Source organism: Lathamus discolor, chromosome 12, assembly GCF_037157495.1.
Source record: "Lathamus discolor isolate bLatDis1 chromosome 12, bLatDis1.hap1, whole genome shotgun sequence".
NCBI classification, from domain to species: Eukaryota; Metazoa; Chordata; class Aves; order Psittaciformes; family Psittacidae; genus Lathamus; species Lathamus discolor.
In genome coordinates this window covers 9778426-9797165 of record NC_088895.1, presented here as the reverse complement: position 1 = coordinate 9797165, position 18740 = coordinate 9778426, and the positions used below count along the sequence as shown (strand labels likewise).

The 18740-nt window shown below is 39.4% G+C and overlaps 1 protein-coding gene across 7 annotated transcripts; it reads left to right on the top strand.

Annotated features, from left to right (window-relative positions):
* The first annotated feature begins 803 nt into the window (after positions 1–803).
* Positions 804–18676, top strand: PIWIL1 (piwi like RNA-mediated gene silencing 1). 7 transcript variants are annotated; one of them, XM_065692784.1, is made up of 22 exons: positions 804–1064; positions 1898–1981; positions 3024–3153; positions 3860–3985; positions 5503–5717; positions 6529–6650; positions 7311–7391; positions 8330–8527; positions 8912–9023; positions 9906–10026; positions 10646–10763; positions 10921–11035; positions 11966–12153; positions 12856–12928; positions 13267–13467; positions 13782–13885; positions 14382–14452; positions 14938–15091; positions 15968–16093; positions 16617–16764; positions 17028–17198; positions 17699–17728. In XM_065692784.1, exons 2-21 carry the CDS (start codon positions 1901–1903, stop codon positions 17157–17159), a joined length of 2616 nt encoding a protein of 871 aa, XP_065548856.1. In that variant the 5' UTR covers positions 804–1064; positions 1898–1900; the 3' UTR covers positions 17160–17198; positions 17699–17728. The 7 variants fall into 7 exon arrangements, with proteins under 7 accessions (XP_065548856.1, XP_065548855.1, XP_065548854.1 ...); XM_065692783.1 differs by lacking the exon at positions 804–1064 and adding an exon at positions 1119–1181; XM_065692782.1 differs by lacking the exon at positions 804–1064 and adding an exon at positions 1130–1332 and having other exon boundaries at positions 1901–1981.
* The last annotated feature ends 64 nt before the right edge of the window (positions 18677–18740 follow it).

Here is an 18740-nt window from a genome sequence, read left to right as displayed (position 1 = left end):
CACTGATGTCAGTACACACAACAAAACTAGCTTTAGGGGCAACCTAAATAAAACAAGAAGAGATATTTGTATTAATTACGTTAAGAATTAATGTTAACAGTGTCACCCATTTCTACCTGACATAACAGAGAGCAAGGCAAATGGAACCTTGTCCTCTATTCACTGCAGGTACCTGGAAAACTGTAAATGACCTCATGAGATCAGACTAGTCTTTTATAAAGGTAAGTTTTTAACTAGACAGTGTTACCGCTTGTCCCTTGAAGTCAGTGTCTGCAGACGCATCAGAGCCATCGAACTTTAAGCAAAGGCTCACTTAGAAAGAGACGTGCACTTGAGCCCTGGTGCTGTCTAGACATCCTGGCTTTCCACAGAAGCATGGAAAAGCTTCCCACAGAGCTCATTCCCACTTCGGGCCACTTCTAAGTCATAGGATTTGCTAGTTTTATTGTGACCTAAAATACAAGTTGTGATTCGCTGTAGCAATCATAGCGATTGAACCAGTCTCAGAAAAAGGTGCTTTTTCCCCCCTTTTATATGTATGTCAATGAGAGGACAGATGCTCATGTGTTTTGAACTGTCCACGTTTGATCTGCCTGCCGGCAGTTTAGATGCCACGCACGCTGTGCTCGTTCCCAACCGTTTCTGCTTGGTTCTGTACACCTCTGGGAAAGCGCCGGAAGCGCAAGCGGCACCGTTGTTAAACGCAGCCGACAAACGCAGCCCTTCACTAAAGCAAGCTTTATCTCTTGTTTTACTGCTCCACCTTCTGGTTAACTGAGATTTACGTGGGATGAGAAGGGAACGATTTTCAGCGGGAGCTTCCTCCTGTCACAGCTGACAGCCGCCGCGCTGCAGCCCGGCGCTGCCCGGGGGCACCGCACCGCACCGCACCGCACCGCACCGCACCGCGCGGCGGCTCCCTCAGTGCAGCACCGAAGCCAACGCGCACGCAGCCCTAACAGCCGCCGCACCTCCACTGCCTGCAACTCGGCCCGCCGCGGCCAGCGCCGCTCTTCGGGACTTTCCGGCAGCGCTCGGGTCTCAGGAGCCAATCAGAGGAGAGTGTGCGTTCCCGCCTTGCCCCGCTAGCGCGTGCCGGCCGGAAGCTGTGCGTCTGCGCACGGAACGCTGAGGCTGAGGGGCGGGCCGGCCGGCGGGGTTCGGGCGCTGTACGGTGGGCGGTATGCGGAGGAGCGGCTGGCGGGCGGTGCCGGCTGTGCGAGCGGTTGTTGGTCTGAGAGGGAGCGGAGCTCTGTAGCGTCGTGAAGGGGACGGCCGGCTGTGTGTGACCGCGGTGGAAGCGGTTCCTTCGTGGCTTGAGGGCAGGCTGAGGTGACGCTGAAGGCCCGCGGGGGCGGGGACGCCTCTGGATGGGGATTTGGGCCGTGCAAGCTGTTTGAGGCTGGTGGAGGACTTCAGGCTGAGCACAAGCGGAAAAGAAGGGTTGCTGGGAGGGGGAAGAAGACAGACAGGTCTTTGAGGCTGGTTTGCATCACTGGGGCAGTTTCAGGCAGCGAGGGCTGGTGTGTGTTTTGCATGTGTATTGCGGTAATGGAACACATTAGGCTGAACTGAGTTTCAGGTGTGACTTGCAAGTAGCATCAGTAGACCCCCAGTTACACCTGTCTGAGGTTGCAGATCTGCTATGTTCTCCAGTCTAGTTGACTTTCTTCACAGCTTCTGCCAGTCCAGATTTGACTACAAGAAGCTGTAACTTCCCCATGCTACCTGTTGTGGCTGTGTGTGGGGATTCAGCAACAGGGATTTTTGCAGAGGGGTGTATATTTTATTACTTGCTTATTGGGGCAAATACAGTAGTGCTGTTCATAATATTTATTGGAAGGAGGATGGGGGAAGGAGAAGGTTGAACACTAATGCTGTAGGTGGTTTGTCTTAGAAGATGACGGGAAGAGCTAGAGCCAGATCAAGAGGAAGACCTCCAGGGCAGGAGGCTGCCATTTCTTCTGTAGGAGCTGCATCTGTAAGTTGGTTTCTTTTTTAATGAATGACACTAGGCTTTGAAATGTCATCCCTTAAGAACTTACTGTTTTAATATTTTACTATCATAATAGAGCTAGTGGAAATAGGTAGATATTTTCATAGCGTGTTTTGTCCACTGTGATATACAATCATAGAATAGTTAGGGTTGGAAAGGACAGAGAAGCAGAACATACAAGGCTGCTGCTGTTGACGAATATTTGGGCAGAGCCTGTGTCAGGCATGTGTTCTGACCTGTTACTGTTGGGTTTAATTTTAATATGCGGGACTTTGTCTCTGAATTTGAACTAGTGTCTAGGGCTTGTTTTGTGCGTATCTGCCGTAGTCAAACTCTAGCTTGAAAATGGCTGATCTGCATTTGAAGCCATTGCCACATAGCTGGAGATGATTTTAAAGCAGTTTCTCAAATCTGGCAGTTGTTAATAATCATCTTTCATGTCATTAGTCTGGAGGGGTGTTCCTAGTCCATTTCTTGCCAGTGTCAGGTGAGTTAAAATCATGATAGAAGATAGTTTGTAATTCTTTCTCAAATGTGAAATACATGGAGCTCCGATGTGAATCTTTAATGAATAGGAAAGGAATGTAGTCAGCTCAGGATAGTGGGGCCCAGTGCTTAGCTAATGTTCTGTGCTGCAGTGGCACTTCTTAGTGTTATTTATTCACTAGGCACTAAAATTGCAAAAGTTGTTTTTGTAAAATAAGTAACTACTTGAAGTATCAGAGGGATTGTTAAAAATGAGAAGTCCAAAAATTTTAGTTATAGAGTTGGAAAGAGATTTGACTTTACTACTAGTTCAATGAATATTAACTTGCAAAAAAAGGAAATTCCTCGACCCACATTATTTTGGAGTTTGAGGTACAAAGTAATAACTCTGCTACTTAATACAGGAAAAAAAAACTTCTGTAACTGTTACACTTGAGTACTTGAGTGTTCTGTACTTGGTTACTGACTTTGTTTTGCTTTACTCTTGGGAGTATGCTGTTTCTTCAGTTGCAGTAGGAAAAGTTATTCCCAACTATTGCAGGTTCATCAGGCTGTGCCAGTTCAGCCACCTGGCCGTCACCAGCCACGTGTTCATCCATCACTGTCAGAAGAACCTAGTGGCCATGGATGCCAGAGTGTTCCACAGGGCCAGAGCGAGAGAAGGCCAGAAGGTCAGAAAGAGTGAAAAAGTTCATTGCCCTCAAGAGCACAATTACAACATTCCTTAGACTATATTTTGAATTTTTCTTCTCAAAATGAGATATATTACTGGGATTTGGAAACATTCACTCTACATCCTTTGGGATAATAGTATTGCTATTCTAAGGTGCAGTGTAACTGAACCAGGAATTACAAAAACTACCTTAAGTGTGCTCTACTCCATCTGTACCATCCCTTCTATCAGAACAATAAATTAGGAAGCAGTTGGCACAATTACCTGCATGAATACCAGTCATCAATTTAATAATTTAATTTCGTTATGCTTCTTGAATCTTCATAAGGAAATTAAATTTTCTTACCTATTTCAGATCACAGTGTATTTAAACATTTTGGTGCTAGCTGGAGCAGAAATGAAAGATCTGTCCTCCTTGTGTTTGCAAAAAGATTGATTTGGAGGATTTACATCCCTTTTTTTTTTTATCTGGCTAGTGAGCTGTCCTATTTTATATCGTTAGCTGTCTGTAAATCTTAGGAATTTGTTATGTGTTACCTGAATGTTATTATGAGATGGATTTACTACATAGCAAAAGCTGTAGCTTAACATTTCATAATTTCTTGTGGTCTTATGTATATCTGATTTTCAAAATGGAATTGTATGTATTTTATTTGTATGTAAGTGTTGACTGTAATTCTCTTCCTCAAATTTTGAAACAATAGGATTACAGATTTCTGTGGGATTTCAGGAATTGTCTTTAGCAGACAGGGGTAGGCGTCGCAGAGATTTCAGTGACCTTGGGGTGAACACTCGGCAAGCCATGGAACATGTTCAAGAATCAAAAACTGGTATGTTTATATTAGACTGTAAGCATGTAAGCAAGTTGAAATGAACAACAGTTTTGCTTTATTTCTGCTTTTAGTATCCTCTAGAGGATCAAGTAAAAAAAAATCTTTATTGTGTACTAGAAAAAGATGCAAGTTGCTCCCAGTACCTGAAGAGGAACAGTAAGATGACATGTCTGATGGCGAAGGGCTTCAGACAGAAGTTGTGTTGCATTTCTAATTAAAACTGTTTATATGTAAGTGATGATCCTTATATGTGCCTGATGTCCACTTCTTCAGGCAGGACTCTTCAGGACTCTGTAGGTTTGCTTATAGAAGTTCTGGTTTGTAATGTATTGGCTTCACCAGATTCCTAAAGATCTGATTAATATGGAATTTGAGACTTCTCAAGAAGAAACTTTGTAGTGTAAATAACAGGTGATGCACTTCTCTCCCCGAGATGAAATTTTGCATATGAAAAGAAGCAAAAGCAGGCTGTCACAGTTGTCCTGCCTTCCTGGTAGAACACAATCCTTCTTAATGTTCAATAGTGCAGTTTCTGTGCTGATAGTAGTTTTGTATAGCAAGTGAATCTGTGAAGTGTCACAACGATGTAACAGCAATTGTAGTCCCTTTTTGCATAACTGAATAATGACTGCAGCATGCCATGGGCCCAAGAATAGCAAGGCTTGGTTCCGCTCAAGTCACTTTGGGCCAGAAGCAGTACAGTTTTCATTCTCGCCTAGCTTTTCTGTCTAGAGCTATGCTGATGCTAGGTCATGGATCACTGTACTTTGCAGGCAGCTGTATTCCTGGCCTTTTGTTTTCTCTTTATAGCTTCATACAGCTATGCTTTGTATGTTTGCATTATTTTTTATTTTCATCTGAGAAGTTGTATTTCAGATGGGAAAAATGGATAATGAAACCCAAATTAAAATGGATGATCCGTAATTGTCTACAGTGTACTTTTTGCATGAGACTTGTGTCTTTAAGAGAAATTGAAATGAGGTATGAAAAAATCAGAAGAAAAACTTTAAATAAGTGATCCGAAGCCAGTTACTGTTGTGGGTTTTTTGTTTGCTTGTTTGTTCATTTGAAAAATCTTGAAATACATAAAAAGATGTCATCTTGTAACATATGTGAATGGGAATGTGGATATCTCTAGTGATTGACACTGTTAGTTTTTGTTAAATGTTTATGATTTGTGTAAAGCAAGATTAATTTGTCCACAAAAGTTTAGGTTTTGGTGGAAATTCATCTTTCTCGTATCCAGTACAAATCCTTTGGGAAAGAGGTTACTGATCTAAATGCTTGCTGTGAGAGTTTTCCTGACAACTGAAGGAAAAAAAGCTCTAATAAGTGTGTGTCTATGATAACACTACAGCTATGCGGGCATTTCGTATAGCTTACTGAGTCACGGGACACAACAGACCTCTAATCTTTGTCTGAATGCCTTAGTTTTTTGAAATGTCTCAGAACTGTTGAATTCCGATAAACTGGTAAAAGTTTGTAACTACTGACATTTTTGCCTCTCATTTTAGGTACTTCGGGTGTTATGATAAAACTAACTACAAATTATTTCCGTTTGACATCTCGACCACAGTGGGCTTTATATCAGTACCATGTTAGCTATAATCCTGAGATGGAAGCACGCCGCCTTCGATCAGCTTTGCTCTTCCAGCATGAAGAGCTAATTGGAAAGACTCATGCATTTGATGGATCAGTACTATTCTTGCCAAAAAAACTAGTGAATAAGGTGTGATACAAGAATGCTATCTTATTCTTTATTTTGACATGCATTTTATGATGCATCGTGTTTCTTACTGGTTTAGAAGTTAGAGAATTGATGTCCCACAAGCAGTGTTTAGTTGGGTTGAATATATTGGTGTAAGCTAATTTGCTTGTGTAGAGAAATTTGGTGATAAAATTCTAGTTCTCACGCTTAGATTCTGCAGGCAAGAATAATCCTCTGCATAGAAGTAGATGGTACATACAGAATTTTTCCTTTAGTTTTCTTTCTGCTTGTATCTTTTCATAACTTATGTATTTTAACATCTAAAATAATCAAAAGGGTAGTTGTAGTGGGTGTATGTGGCAAGGTTTTAGTAGCTGGGTGGTCTCGGATGGCCCCTGTGGGAAAAGCTGTGGGCCTGCCCTGTGCTGGAAATTTCCAGCTGGCTTCACAGCAAACCAACTGTAGACCAAAGCTGAGCACGTCAGCAAAGTTGATGGCTCTTCTCTGTTTAAAATGGGAGGGAAAAGCCGTGTACTGATGGTAATATATTATTTCTTGAAGTTGAGTCTTTTTCCTGTAATGGTAATTAGTAAGTGATCTTCCTGTTGTCTTACTGAATTCAGCTGCTTTAAGGCTCCATTCTTCTCTGTTAGTCATCTTCACCCAAATGAATGAATCCTAAAGTAGTTTACAGTCATATTAGAAATAAAATTTCCATTTGAGCAAAGTCTTGGAATTTTAACATGCAAGTCCAGTTGGATATTAATGGCACAAAGCGCAGAAAAAGCCTAGTTTGCCTCTAGTTTCATTGACCTAACTTTACTTTCCTCAGGTTACTGAAGTGTTTAGTAGGACTCGAAATGGAGAGGATGTGAAGATAACAATCACATTGACTAATGACTTGCCACCTTCTTCACCTACATGTCTGCAATTTTACAACATCATTTTTAGAAGGTTTGCTGTCCAAGTTATATCTTTATAAGAAGCCATTCTAAAAATGTCTGACCTGTTTTTCCTTTCCAAGGATGGGACTACAAACTGATATTACAAATGTAAATTTGTAAGCCTTTGCAGCTACCGTTACTATGTGGCCAGTCACATCTGGCAACATTTTAGTGTGCAGTTATATGCATGTCTCTGGCCCATGTTAGTGTGAAATGAATTCATACCTTTTTCCTGTGGAAGTAGATTTATAATGAAGTGCTAACTGTTGTGGGCAGTTAGTACTATGTCTGCCCTCCTTTTGTGTCTGCGGATTTTCTTCTTAAAGCAAATGGTGGTGCAGGACTTTGAACTGGCAAATTACTTCTTTTGCTGTAGTCTTTCCACTTAATCTTGGTACTTGGGCTACCTGGTTCATCTGAAGTGTAGCTTGCTTAGACTGCTACCTTCAGCTGGTTGGTGAAAGGTTGGGTTGTATGCTAATATTCTGAAGTGATTAATTGTCATTAATAAGTGTCCATGGCCTTTCTAAATTGAGTTTAATTAAAAGGTCACATGTGAATTTTATCTGGTCAGATGGACAAAAGGTGAGGTTGGGCAGAGGGATGGGGCCATGCATAGTCTGATAAAATGAATAATAATGGTAAATGACATCCATATTTCAATTTCCAGGCTTTTGAAGATGTTGAATTTACAGCAGATTGGACGCAATTACTACAATCCCAATGACCCAATCAGCATCCCTAATCACAGGTTTGGAAAAAAGGATACTTGAGCTTAGGGGTGTGCAGGGAGAAAGGATGATATTTTGGTACCATTCTGGTGGTTTATTTTGCAATAAAACCATGGACTTAAATTGGTATTCCTGGGAAGCATGGGACCTCCTTCTCACTTAGTTTCCTGTATGTGTAAGATCTCGTTACTCGTTACCAGTGTGTATCCTGATACTACGTTTAACTCCAGTGCCAGAAACCTTGCTTAAATGTCTGTAGGACTGAGATCTCTTGAGTACTTTGATTTTAAAGCTCAGAAGTGTCTTGCCTTCATTCCGAAGGCCGTTTAAGCTGTGGAAATTCATACCTGGCCATACCTGGCTGTATGGGTAGTTCTGGAACTCGCCTCTTGCTAGCTGTCATGTACCTGCTACAGGATCCCATACAGTGTGACTGTTGCTTATGGCTAGCACTAGGCCTCTTGTACAAGTTAGTAAGCTTGCGTTTTGGCTGGAGCCCTATCATATATCTGTAGTGTACTCTTTGCCATTAACTTACCTTGCGTAACCTGGTTGGTGGAAGAAAGCGGACAGTGTTCTTCTACTAGATAAACTGCTGGTGTTTTTAAAGCGTCTTAAATACCTGTACTAAAATATCTGACTAAAGATATCTTCATGTAAAATATTTTTCTTTTCTTTTTCCTTTCATTTTCTTTTTTTTTTTTTTTTTTTAAACAAACAAACTTTCAGAACCTTGTATGTATTTGGATAATGGTTTCTCTGTGACGCGTGAGGGGTCCCTGCCCATGGCAGAGGGGTTGGAACTAGATGTTCTTAAGGTCCTTTGCAACCCTAACTATTCTATGATTCTGTGATTGACTGCTTTCTAATGTCTGGGAAATTAGGCAGAGATGACTCAAGGGGTAAGAATAGAGATGCTTTAAAGCATATTAAGATTCTGTTTGTTCTTCTTTTACAGGTTGATGGTTTGGCCCGGCTTCACAAGCTCTATCCTCCAGTATGAGGAAAGCATTATGTTATGTGTAGATGTGAACCATAAGGTTCTTCGGAGTGAAACAGTGTTGGATTTTATGTATAGTCTGTATTACCAGGTTGAAGAGCAAAGATTTAGAGATACCTGTGCTAAAGAGCTGATAGGTTTAATTGTTCTTACAAAGTAAGTCTCTTTGTATTCTTGTTATCTTGGAGATCTGTTTATTTTTGGGGGATGTTGCATGTCCTGAAGTATACAATGAAGCATCAGAAGGATGAAAATGATATCATTGTCAAGCAGCAAACTAATCGAAGTGACAGCATTTACAAAGGCAGAAAGTACATGCTGGATTAGTTCTGTTTTTTCATTTAGCTTTATAACAGTTTAGCTTTTAGCTGAATTGTTAGCCTGTTACAACAGCAAACTTGATGTCACTGCTGCAGATAGGAACAAAACTTCCAGCTTACTTGAGTATTGCAATTAACCTTTTTGTTCTGCAGTTTTACTTCTTTTCTGTTTTAAGATGTAAAAAAAAGAAAAGGAAAAAAGATTAAATTATTTATTTAGGTACAATAACAAAACATACAGAGTTGATGACATCGACTGGGATGCCAATCCACAGTGTACCTTTAGAAAATCAGATGGTTCTGAGATCACCTACATTGACTACTACAAAAGGGTATGGAAACTGAACTGTCAGTGTGTGTGTTATGCTGTGTCCAGTCCTCTTGAACATCTTTATTAATGATCTGGATGATGGAGCAGAGTATACTCTCAGCAAGTTAATTTACCGGAGGTAGAATATATGGACAGTCTTTAAAGGAATTACTCTTTGGTACCTTTAGTTCTTTGAAACAAAATTTAGGTATGTCTTTCATAGCTTAACCTTCTCTACCATGGAGGCCTACTGCTGTAATTGTGAAATCTTTCTGCTCCTCATTTTCAACTGTAAAACAGGATGAGGCTTAAAAAAACTAGAAGCAAAACTTAGGATATCCATTCTAGTTCAGGGTAAATGATAAATTTCCTCTGCTTTTTTCTGACTTTGCTGTGATCTCACTTTTTTGTTTTTAAATGCTACACTTTGGATGATTTCTGAGGTATCATTCTCTTTAAGCAAAAGTTTATTCATAAACTATGAAGTGTGTTTGATATGAGTAACTGCTACAGACCAAATCTTGCCAACTGCAAGGAAGGGTCGTTGAGTTTCAGAAACTTCACTGGGAATCTTTTTTGATTCTTGTGTTGTCTTGAATTAAATTGTTCTATAGGGCAGGAACTTTGCGCGTTACTGAACTGTAGAGCAAGGCAGAAGCATTGTTGCTGTTGTCTCTTAAAAGCCAATAATTTGATCTCACCAGTAGAGAGAATAGTGCTTCCCTGTTTGGCCTTTTCTGACAAAACCTATTCCTTTCAAGTTAGATGTACTAACTCAAAGTTGCTCGTTGCTTTTGTTTTGGTTTTGTTTGTTTTAGGAAAAATACTAATTTTCTAAAGTGAGCATGATTATTAAGAAAACTGTTACGAATAAACTAATGTACAATATACATTTGTAATACAGCAATATAATCAAGAAATTACTGACTTGAACCAGCCTGTCTTGGTCAGTCAGTGCAGAAGGAAGGGAGGAAACATGATGCCAGGACCTGTGGTTCTAATTCCAGAGCTGTGCTTCCTAACAGGTACTGTAGCATTGTTTCATATCAAACCATCAAATCATAATGCATACTGAAAATGGTATTTTGACAGCAACCTCTTGCCAAGTTAAGTAGAACTGTTTTGTTTGTGTAAACATGAGTTTAGACTGAAGTTTTGTAGCCAGAAGATTAGATTATATAAATGCAGCTGAAGAGTTTGAGGGGTTCTGATGTTGTGTAGTCTTTATGTGTGGTGTTAAACACTGGCCTGCTGATAACTTCAGGAGTTTTTTGGCGGTAGAACTTCTGCTGAAGAAAAAAAGGTAAATTTACTATAAATTGATAATTTTGTAAGATGTTTAAGTACCTTATTCCTCTGAGATACTGACTTTGCACTAACTATACCTGTCCATCTCAGCACTGTTTTATTTTCCTTTGGAAAATGTAACTCAAGAGCTGCATCTGCTCTGCGGTTTCCTCTCAAGTGCAAAAACCCAGATTTCTTTTTTCTGTGCAGATGGGAACGTGTGTACAGGGCGCAACTGAAAACCTTGATTACTACTGCCACTTTATGTGTCTGCAGTGCACACATAGTTAATCTGCATGAATTTCAAGTTTGCTTTTCTTAGTCTTTTTACTCAGAAAAAGATTTTGCTGTTAACAGGATTAACTGAGAAGATGCGTAATGATTTTAATATGATGAAAGACTTGGCTTTTCATACACGACTGCCACCTGAGCAAAGGCAACGTGAAATTGGAAGACTTGTTGAGTATATCCGAAAGTATGCTACCTTAATGTCTTTTGTACTATTTTATTGTATGAATTTTTCATGACAAACTACTTTCCTGTAACAAAACTTTGAAAATCATACTGGTTTTAAAAAAAGTCTCAGCAAAAACAGTTTTCTTTGTTTTAATTTAAATCTTGTTTTTAAACAGAGATGACAATGTTCAGAAGGAACTCCGAGACTGGGGTTTAAGCTTTGATTCTCATTTATTATCCTTTACGGGAAGAGTTGTTCAAGGAGAAAAGATCCTTCAATCAGGAAATGCGGTAAATGAAGCAACTTCTAAATATTTTGGATAAACCGACAAAGCAAGTCCTTAAGGAAGGAGGTACCGCGTGTTGGTTGATAAATGAAGGATTGTTACTGAAGACCTTATGCACAAATCTCTGTCCAAACAGGAGACACTCAAACTTCTTAACTTGTTTACAGGTTCTGTTTAGAAGCCCCTGGAGGTTTTCCTGTCTTGCGTTACAGTAGTGTCTTCCTTGCAAAACAGTCCCTCTGTCTTAAATCATTTCAGATACACAATCTAGGAGACTATAGATGTTTCTAACTATCTTCCATTTATTAAAACACCAGTGCTTTAAAATGAGAGCCCACTATTTTTTTCAGTACGTAGAATACATCCGCTATCTGTTCAGTCAGAGGAGAGGTGACTTAGAGGTGAATAACATGGATTTCAATAGGTCACCGTAAAACATGATGTATTTGTTCTCTAGTAGAAGTCTGTTTTGAATAGATATAAAAGGGCATGTTACAGTATCTTTAGTTGTGTATCTGTGTTTGGTAAAGGGCTTTTTTGTGTGTGTTGGGTGTTATCGAAAAGATCTGGTATCTTCATAGTAATACTTTCTCAGCAGTTACCTTACTAAAAAGGAAGATGTAAGAAAAATAAGTCAGTGCATAAACAGCTGTGTCTTTGTAGCACAGAATCTGTGTGGCAAATAGCGACAACTTATCTGGGCTAAAAATCCTAAGTATCTTTGCATCATTGTGAATGAAGCATTTGAAGAGTGTGATTTTTTGAAAGGGCTAGTAAAGCTTATTTTCAGTCAGCGACAAGAGCAGTAAAGGAACAGTTCAGAATAATTTTTCTGTCCAGAAGCATTCCAATCTGAAGTGTATCAGGAAGTAGTTGTGGTATAGCTTGTTCAGGAGGGTGTTGATTTTCTTCCTTTACTGTCTCTTATTTACAGTTCGATTACAATCCTCAGTTTGGTGATTGGTCAAGGGAAACCAGGGCAGCTCCCTTAATATGTCCCAAGCCCTTGGACAACTGGTTATTAATATACACACGCCGCAACTATGACACTGCTAATACATTGCTTCAAAATCTGTTTAAAGTCACACCAGCTATGGGAATCAAAATGAACAAGGCAACCATGTAAGTGTCTTTAGAAAGCTAATGGAAAAATAGTTTTATTCTTAAGGCATATCTGTTAGCATGCTTAGGCTGTTAAATGAGGAGTATAGTGTGTCACACTACCAAGTTCTGTGAGATTTGTGCTAAAGCAAAGTTGCTTTCGGTAAGCAAATTGTTCAGTTTTATCCAGTGACTGACTTCTTACATTTTTATTGGTAAGAGTTTTCACTGGAGGTTCAATCATGACAAAACCAAACCATGTCAGATGTAAAGTTGTTGAGCAAATCCTTCTCAAGTGAAGCTATATTTAATATGAAAAGGAGTCTTGGGTTACATGGTTTAGTGTGTGGTATCCCTGCCTGTGGCAGGGGTTTGAAACTACATAGTCTTAAGGTCCTTTCCAACCCTAACGATTCTGTGATTCTGTGTATTTTCTTGCTGACTTTTTCTTGCTGATGTATTCTGGTTTGTTCTCATTGTAAACACATTCCTTTGAGTACCTGTGCTTGCTTTTAACTTTGAATTTCATTGCTGTTGGAAGCCTGACTTATGGGTGATTCCTCTTAAAATCTTCAAAATGTGTGAATGTTGTATGTTTATTAATAGCTGTAAAAGTGACACTTCATACAGCACTGATGCATAATGAGCACTTATGTTTTTGCTGAAGTTTCAATAGCTGTTAATTGGGGTTTTTTCTGAAAGCATTTTTCTCTTCCTTTTCAGGATTGAAGTAGATGATAGAACGGAAGCTTATTTAAGGGTTTTACAGCAAAGTATTACCTCTGACACAAACATAGTATGTATTTGAACCTGTAATTTCAAATTGCGTTAAACTCTGTTATTGGTGTTTAAGACTAGTTGGATTCATTCTCAGAAATAAAACTCTTGGCTCCTGAGTATCTGCTGTATGCCTACTCATACTGCTGTTCAAACTCCAGACTAACTATGAGTATCCCTCTGGAAAAGAGCCTTTGTACTTTGCTCTGGAGCATGGGCGCTGAAACTTTACAGGTATTTCTTTCACTGTGAACACTTGAATATTCCTCTTGAGGGTAAGAAACTTTTAAAGATCTACAACTGTTACGTAAATCTGAGAGTGCAGCTTCTTAAAAATATTCCTTTTTTTCTTTAAAGGTAGTTTGTGTTTTGTCTAGTAGCCGAAAGGATAAATACGATGCTATCAAGAAGTACTTATGTACCGATTGTCCTGTTCCAAGTCAATGTGTGATTGCTCGCACTTTAAGCAAGCCTCAGACTGTTATGGCCATAGCAACAAAAATTGCCTTACAAATGAACTGTAAAATGGGTGGAGAGCTTTGGAGTGTTGAGATCCCAGTAAGTGATTATTTTAATGTTTTTTAATGGTAATGGCTTTTTTTAATTGAGCCTTACTTAAAAACTAAGCCTTCCCTGCCCAAAGAAGAAAACTGAGTATTGTTTGTGTAGTTTCTTTTGTGTCTATGAGAAGAGGTGTGAAGTTAAATATGACATGAGATATTTAATTCAACAACTCTGTGTGTGCGGTTTACTGAAGTATCCTGAAACCACAGACCTTATGTCGGGATCTTGTTTGGCTGTAGGATGGAGATGATGGGTGCTTTGGCATGTCTTCATGTACTAATACATGTTCTGCATTGATTCCTTTTAAGCTGAAACAGGTAATGGTTGTGGGAATTGATTGTTACCATGACACACTATCTGGAAAGCAGTCAATTGCAGGATTTGTCTCTAGCCTGAATCAAACAATGACACGGTAAGATTTGAATGGGGGTAAGGGGAATGGGAGGAGAAATAATCTTTGTATCTCCCTTAACTAAGAAGTAGGTTGTATATTGTCGTCATGAAAGTGTCCAGATTGATTTACTGTACATAGTTAATGAGAACTATATATTGTGAATTATTTTTCCACTCTATCCCTTAAGGAATAGCCTTGTCCTTCTTCCACAGTGCTTGGGAGAGGGGCCAAGTAGTGTGACAAGGGCTGGGATGGATAGAGGGCATCAGAGCTAGGGATCCTCTGCCTTTGGCTGACTTATGTAAAAGCTTTTTGAGCAGAGTTGCATGTGGTGCTGAGGCATTTGTCTACCGCAAGGGCTTTGTGAGGGAAATACTGCACTAGCACACTAACTGTTGCTTGACTGCATTGACCTGCAATAAGACTTAAGTGCTCATAGCCATTTTAAAAATAGCTTGATTGAGGTAAGCCTGGGAAGTGCTTGGAAGCTCATCTGTTATTTTGTTCTTCACAGGTGGTTCTCTCGCTGTGTTGTTCAAAGTCGTGGGCAAGAACTCGTGGATGGGCTCAAAGCCTGCTTGCAGAGTAAGGGAAGGCATTCTGTTCTTCTCGATTCAGATCTAAGAAAGTTTAGCTTCCTCGAAACACATTTCCTTAGCTGCCTTGAGGGGAGTCATTACCAAATTAAAAATTCAGTTGTTAATATTGCTAAAAATTAATAGCGTTTTGTATGCATTCCTCCATTGATTTGCATATTGCTTGATAAGCATATGCTGCTTATCAGTGAGCTTCAAAGAATGTTTTAAAGGGGATGGACTTAAAGGATCACAGCTCCTTTCTATGATAGAGGCCAGCAGAGTAGGTAATGTACTTGTGCCCTTTCTTTTTTTGCAGGTAACACTTGTGTATCATGATGCATACCTGTTTCTGGTTAGTGAAGGACTGAGGACCTTAGGTTTCAAAACTTAGGGCTGTTTTTCCAGTAATAAAAATCCATTTTTGTTGTGGAAAGATTTCTCATTGTAGCTAACAGCTTTTACTCTTTTTTTTTTTTTTTTTTTTTTTTTAAGCTGCTCTAAGAGACTGGTTCAAGTGGAATAAGTATTTGCCCTCTCGTATTATTGTGTATCGTGATGGTGTAGGAGATGGACAACTATATACTTTGGTTAATTACGAAGTGCCTCAATTTCTGGATTGCTTGAAGAGTGTTGGTAAAGACTACAAGTAAGTCTGTTTCTAACAACCCCCTTTTTTACGCTACAAGAGAAATACGCGCCTGGGTACAAAAAGTGGTTACTGATGAAGATTATGTAGCCTTTTCATCTTTATTTTGATTTGAACTCAAGTAACTGCTTTTTACATGATTTGAGATACGTAACTTGTCATATATCAGGAAAAGTTTTTAGTACGCATACTTCAGTATTCAATGTACGCACTGTTCAGGCATTCTTCATTCATATGGTAGTCAATATTTGTTTTTTTCCAACTGGTTGATCGTGTCTGGTAGGTCAGTTTTTTAATTATCACTTCTGAAAGGACTGATTGTCATCCAGTCACTTTTGTTCTGTGCAGTTTTCAACATTCTGCTGTAAAACTTAATGAATTGCAGCGACTTGGTTTCATAATCTGCTTTGAAAAATGAAAATATATCCTAACAAGGCAGCACAATGCAAGTTACAGTAGTGGAAATTGAAGTGCTTAACTACTTTTGTTTGGCTTCTGTAATCGTTTGCTCTTTACCAAAAACACTATTAAAAAACATTGTCTCTTCTATGAAAATTGAGGGGCAGTGAGTAGAAGTAAGGTCTGTAGTTAGAAGATCCCTTTTTAGTCAGTTTTGTGTCTCCCTATTAAGTTAAATATAAGCTGGGTTGGTGAGTAATAGTATCACCGTTACACCTGAAACTAAAAATCTCAAGTATGAACATTGTATTTAAATCAGTGAATTGATGAAGACTTAAATGTGAAATTAATGATTAATGTCTGGAGAACTTTTAAGCTTGTTTGTAATTTTAAGTTCTAAAGAATCTTCTTCTGAAATACTTAGTGCATTTTTTTTACCATAATGTTGTTGTTTTCTTTTATTTTCACTTATTTTAGTCCCAGGCTTACTGTGATAGTTGTGAAGAAACGAGTGAATACCAGGTTCTTCGCAGAGAGTAAGGGAGCACTTAAAAACCCACCCCCTGGTACTGTTGTTGATGTGGAGGTTACCAGACCAGAATGGTGAGTTTGTATAGAAGTAGCATGTCTGTTTGCTGGCAACCTGATAATAAAGGAAATGTATCTGATATTAAATTGATTGGGGGATCATGTAGAGTAGTGCTTTCTGTACTTCTGTCCTTTGGTAAAGAAATCGCAGAGACTGTAGATGGAGGAAATGGACAAACTTTAGTTTTCATTATGCAGCACTTCATGGTTTCCAACATCCAGGATTTGTATACTTCGCAGTGTCACGTATGCTTTAAGGAATGCACAGGGTGGGTATGGGGAGGAACACGCTTTGTGAAGAAAGGTGACTATCTCCATGGTCTTAAGACTTGTTCCATAGCATAAGATTAGTTATGTTTTTCCAGATCTCCTGGCCTTTCAGGAATAGGGGAAGCCGATTTTTGTGATCAAAGGATAAGCGTATTTTGGGGGTTTACTCAATATGCATAAAGTGACTTGAAGAAAATAAGTAAGACAAATTCACGCAAAGCAGCTATTTTTGTACCAGATGGCTGAGGTTCTGTTTCTTCTATTACAGGTATGATTTCTACATTGTGAGTCAGGCAGTGAGAAATGGTTGTGTTGCACCCACTCACTACAATGTAATTTATGACACTAGCAAACTGAAACCTGATCATATACAACGTTTAACCTACAAGCTTTGCCACATGTATTATAACTGGTCGGTAAGTATTTCCTCTGGGAAATGATAATGTTTTTCTTCTAAGATGATCGCGTGTCAGTGTGCAGTAACAACTTACAAGAGGGTAGAAAAAGGCATCCTTAAAACAATCCAAAGAGCCTGCAGGTATGCTCTTGACCTAGAGTGGTGAAGTCTGGAGATTAAAATAATCATTATTCTTACTAGGACATACTTGCTTTAAGTAGTATTTCCAAATTCTCTGTCAAAAGCAAAACTGAAATGATTTTTTTTTTTTTTTACCTGCAGAAATACTTAATTCTTTTTATGGAGATGGAACGGTGTTCCTCCGTTTACCTTAAGGCTTCTTCTGTTGCACACCCAGATCAGCACACAGTTGGCTCATGCCTGAGATGTGCTTTCTATCTGTCGGTTCAGTGATCAGAAATTCTGCATGTGACTTACATTTCAGTGTCAAATGTAAACCTGCGTGAGAGGCTTTTTTGGAGTGAGGAGGGGAATGGAGTTTGGCAGTTTTGGCAGCTGTTGTTAGAATGGTTAGGGCTGGAAAGGACCTCAAGATCATCTAGTTCCAACCCCCCTGCCATGGACAGGGACACCTCTCACTAAACCATCCAACACAAGGCTTCATCCAACCTGGCCTTGAACACCGCCAGGGATGGAGCACTCACAACCTCCCTGGGCAACCGATTCCAGTGTCTCACCACCCTAACAGGAAAGAATTTCCTCCTTATATCCAGTGTTTCTGTGAAACTGTTCTGTGAAGCAGATTTCTTTAACATGCTCAGTGTATGTAATGTTGTTTTGTTTGGGTTTTTTTTTTCACAAATGGGCATAGTCTACAAGGAATGTACATTTTACATGTAGCCAGACTGTTGAACTCCAGGTCTCTGCTACAGTGAATGTGTGCTTATTTAAATGACTTGAAAGTAATTCCTTTTTTCTTTTTCCCTCTGCAGGGTCTTATCAGAGTACCTGCTCCCTGCCAGTATGCTCATAAACTGGCTTTCCTTGTTGGTCAGAGCATTCACAGAGAGCCAAACCTGTTACTTTCAGACAGACTCTACTATCTTTAAAGTTAACAGCTAAAAAAACCATTGTAGTTCCTTTCTAAGGCATGGTAAATTGTCTTGGATCTGGTTTTGGTTTAGTTTTCTTCAGAAGGGACATATGCATGGCATAATGAGCATGGGCAATGGTGGAAGTTTTTCGTGGTAGCAGGAAGAAGCTCGGGATAGCAGTCTGCATCGTGCATCTGCTACCTACAAAAATTACACTGTTTGGCATTATTTTTTAATACTTATTTAATAGTTTCTGGGGTTCTTCACAAAAGGTTATCTGTTATGTTTTAGGGAAGCCTTTATACAGAATAATTAGCATTCAGGCTAGCATATTACACTGTCAAATTTCAAAATGCAGTTGTTGCTTCCTTGTTTTTCTTGGCTATTGAAATGAGGAAAGAATTATTTCTGTATCTTATCCCAGCTCCAGGAACACATTTATGAGGCAAGGCTAGGGAATGCTTTCAACAAGAAAGTATGGCTTAGAACTGGAATGCTGTTGTGGGGGCTGTGTGACTTGCACTGGACTGTCCTACTGAGGTGCTTTTTCTTAGTTTTGTCACTTCCTATTTACAACACAGTGTGAGTAAATAGTTGTTTTACAGCTGCCAATTTGTAACTGGAATGAACTGAACTTCTTGGTTGATACTGTTTAGGGCATTCTTGTTAATTTCCATAAAAGAATATAAGTGCACTGATGAGCAAGAAAGTAAGTAGATGGTTTTTGGCTGCACAGCACAGTTCCCAGTAATGAGCAGCGCTTAGGCCTGGGTGTGCCTAATTTGGATTAGTGCTGGGTTTGGGGTTTTTTTTACTAATGCATGGTGAACCCTGTTCCTTAATTTGTGAGATTTAAATAAAGTTGTTGCTGTAATCCGTGCTGATTTGCTCATGTTAGATGTATTTGCTTACATACTTCAAGGCTGGGCCTTGGGCATGT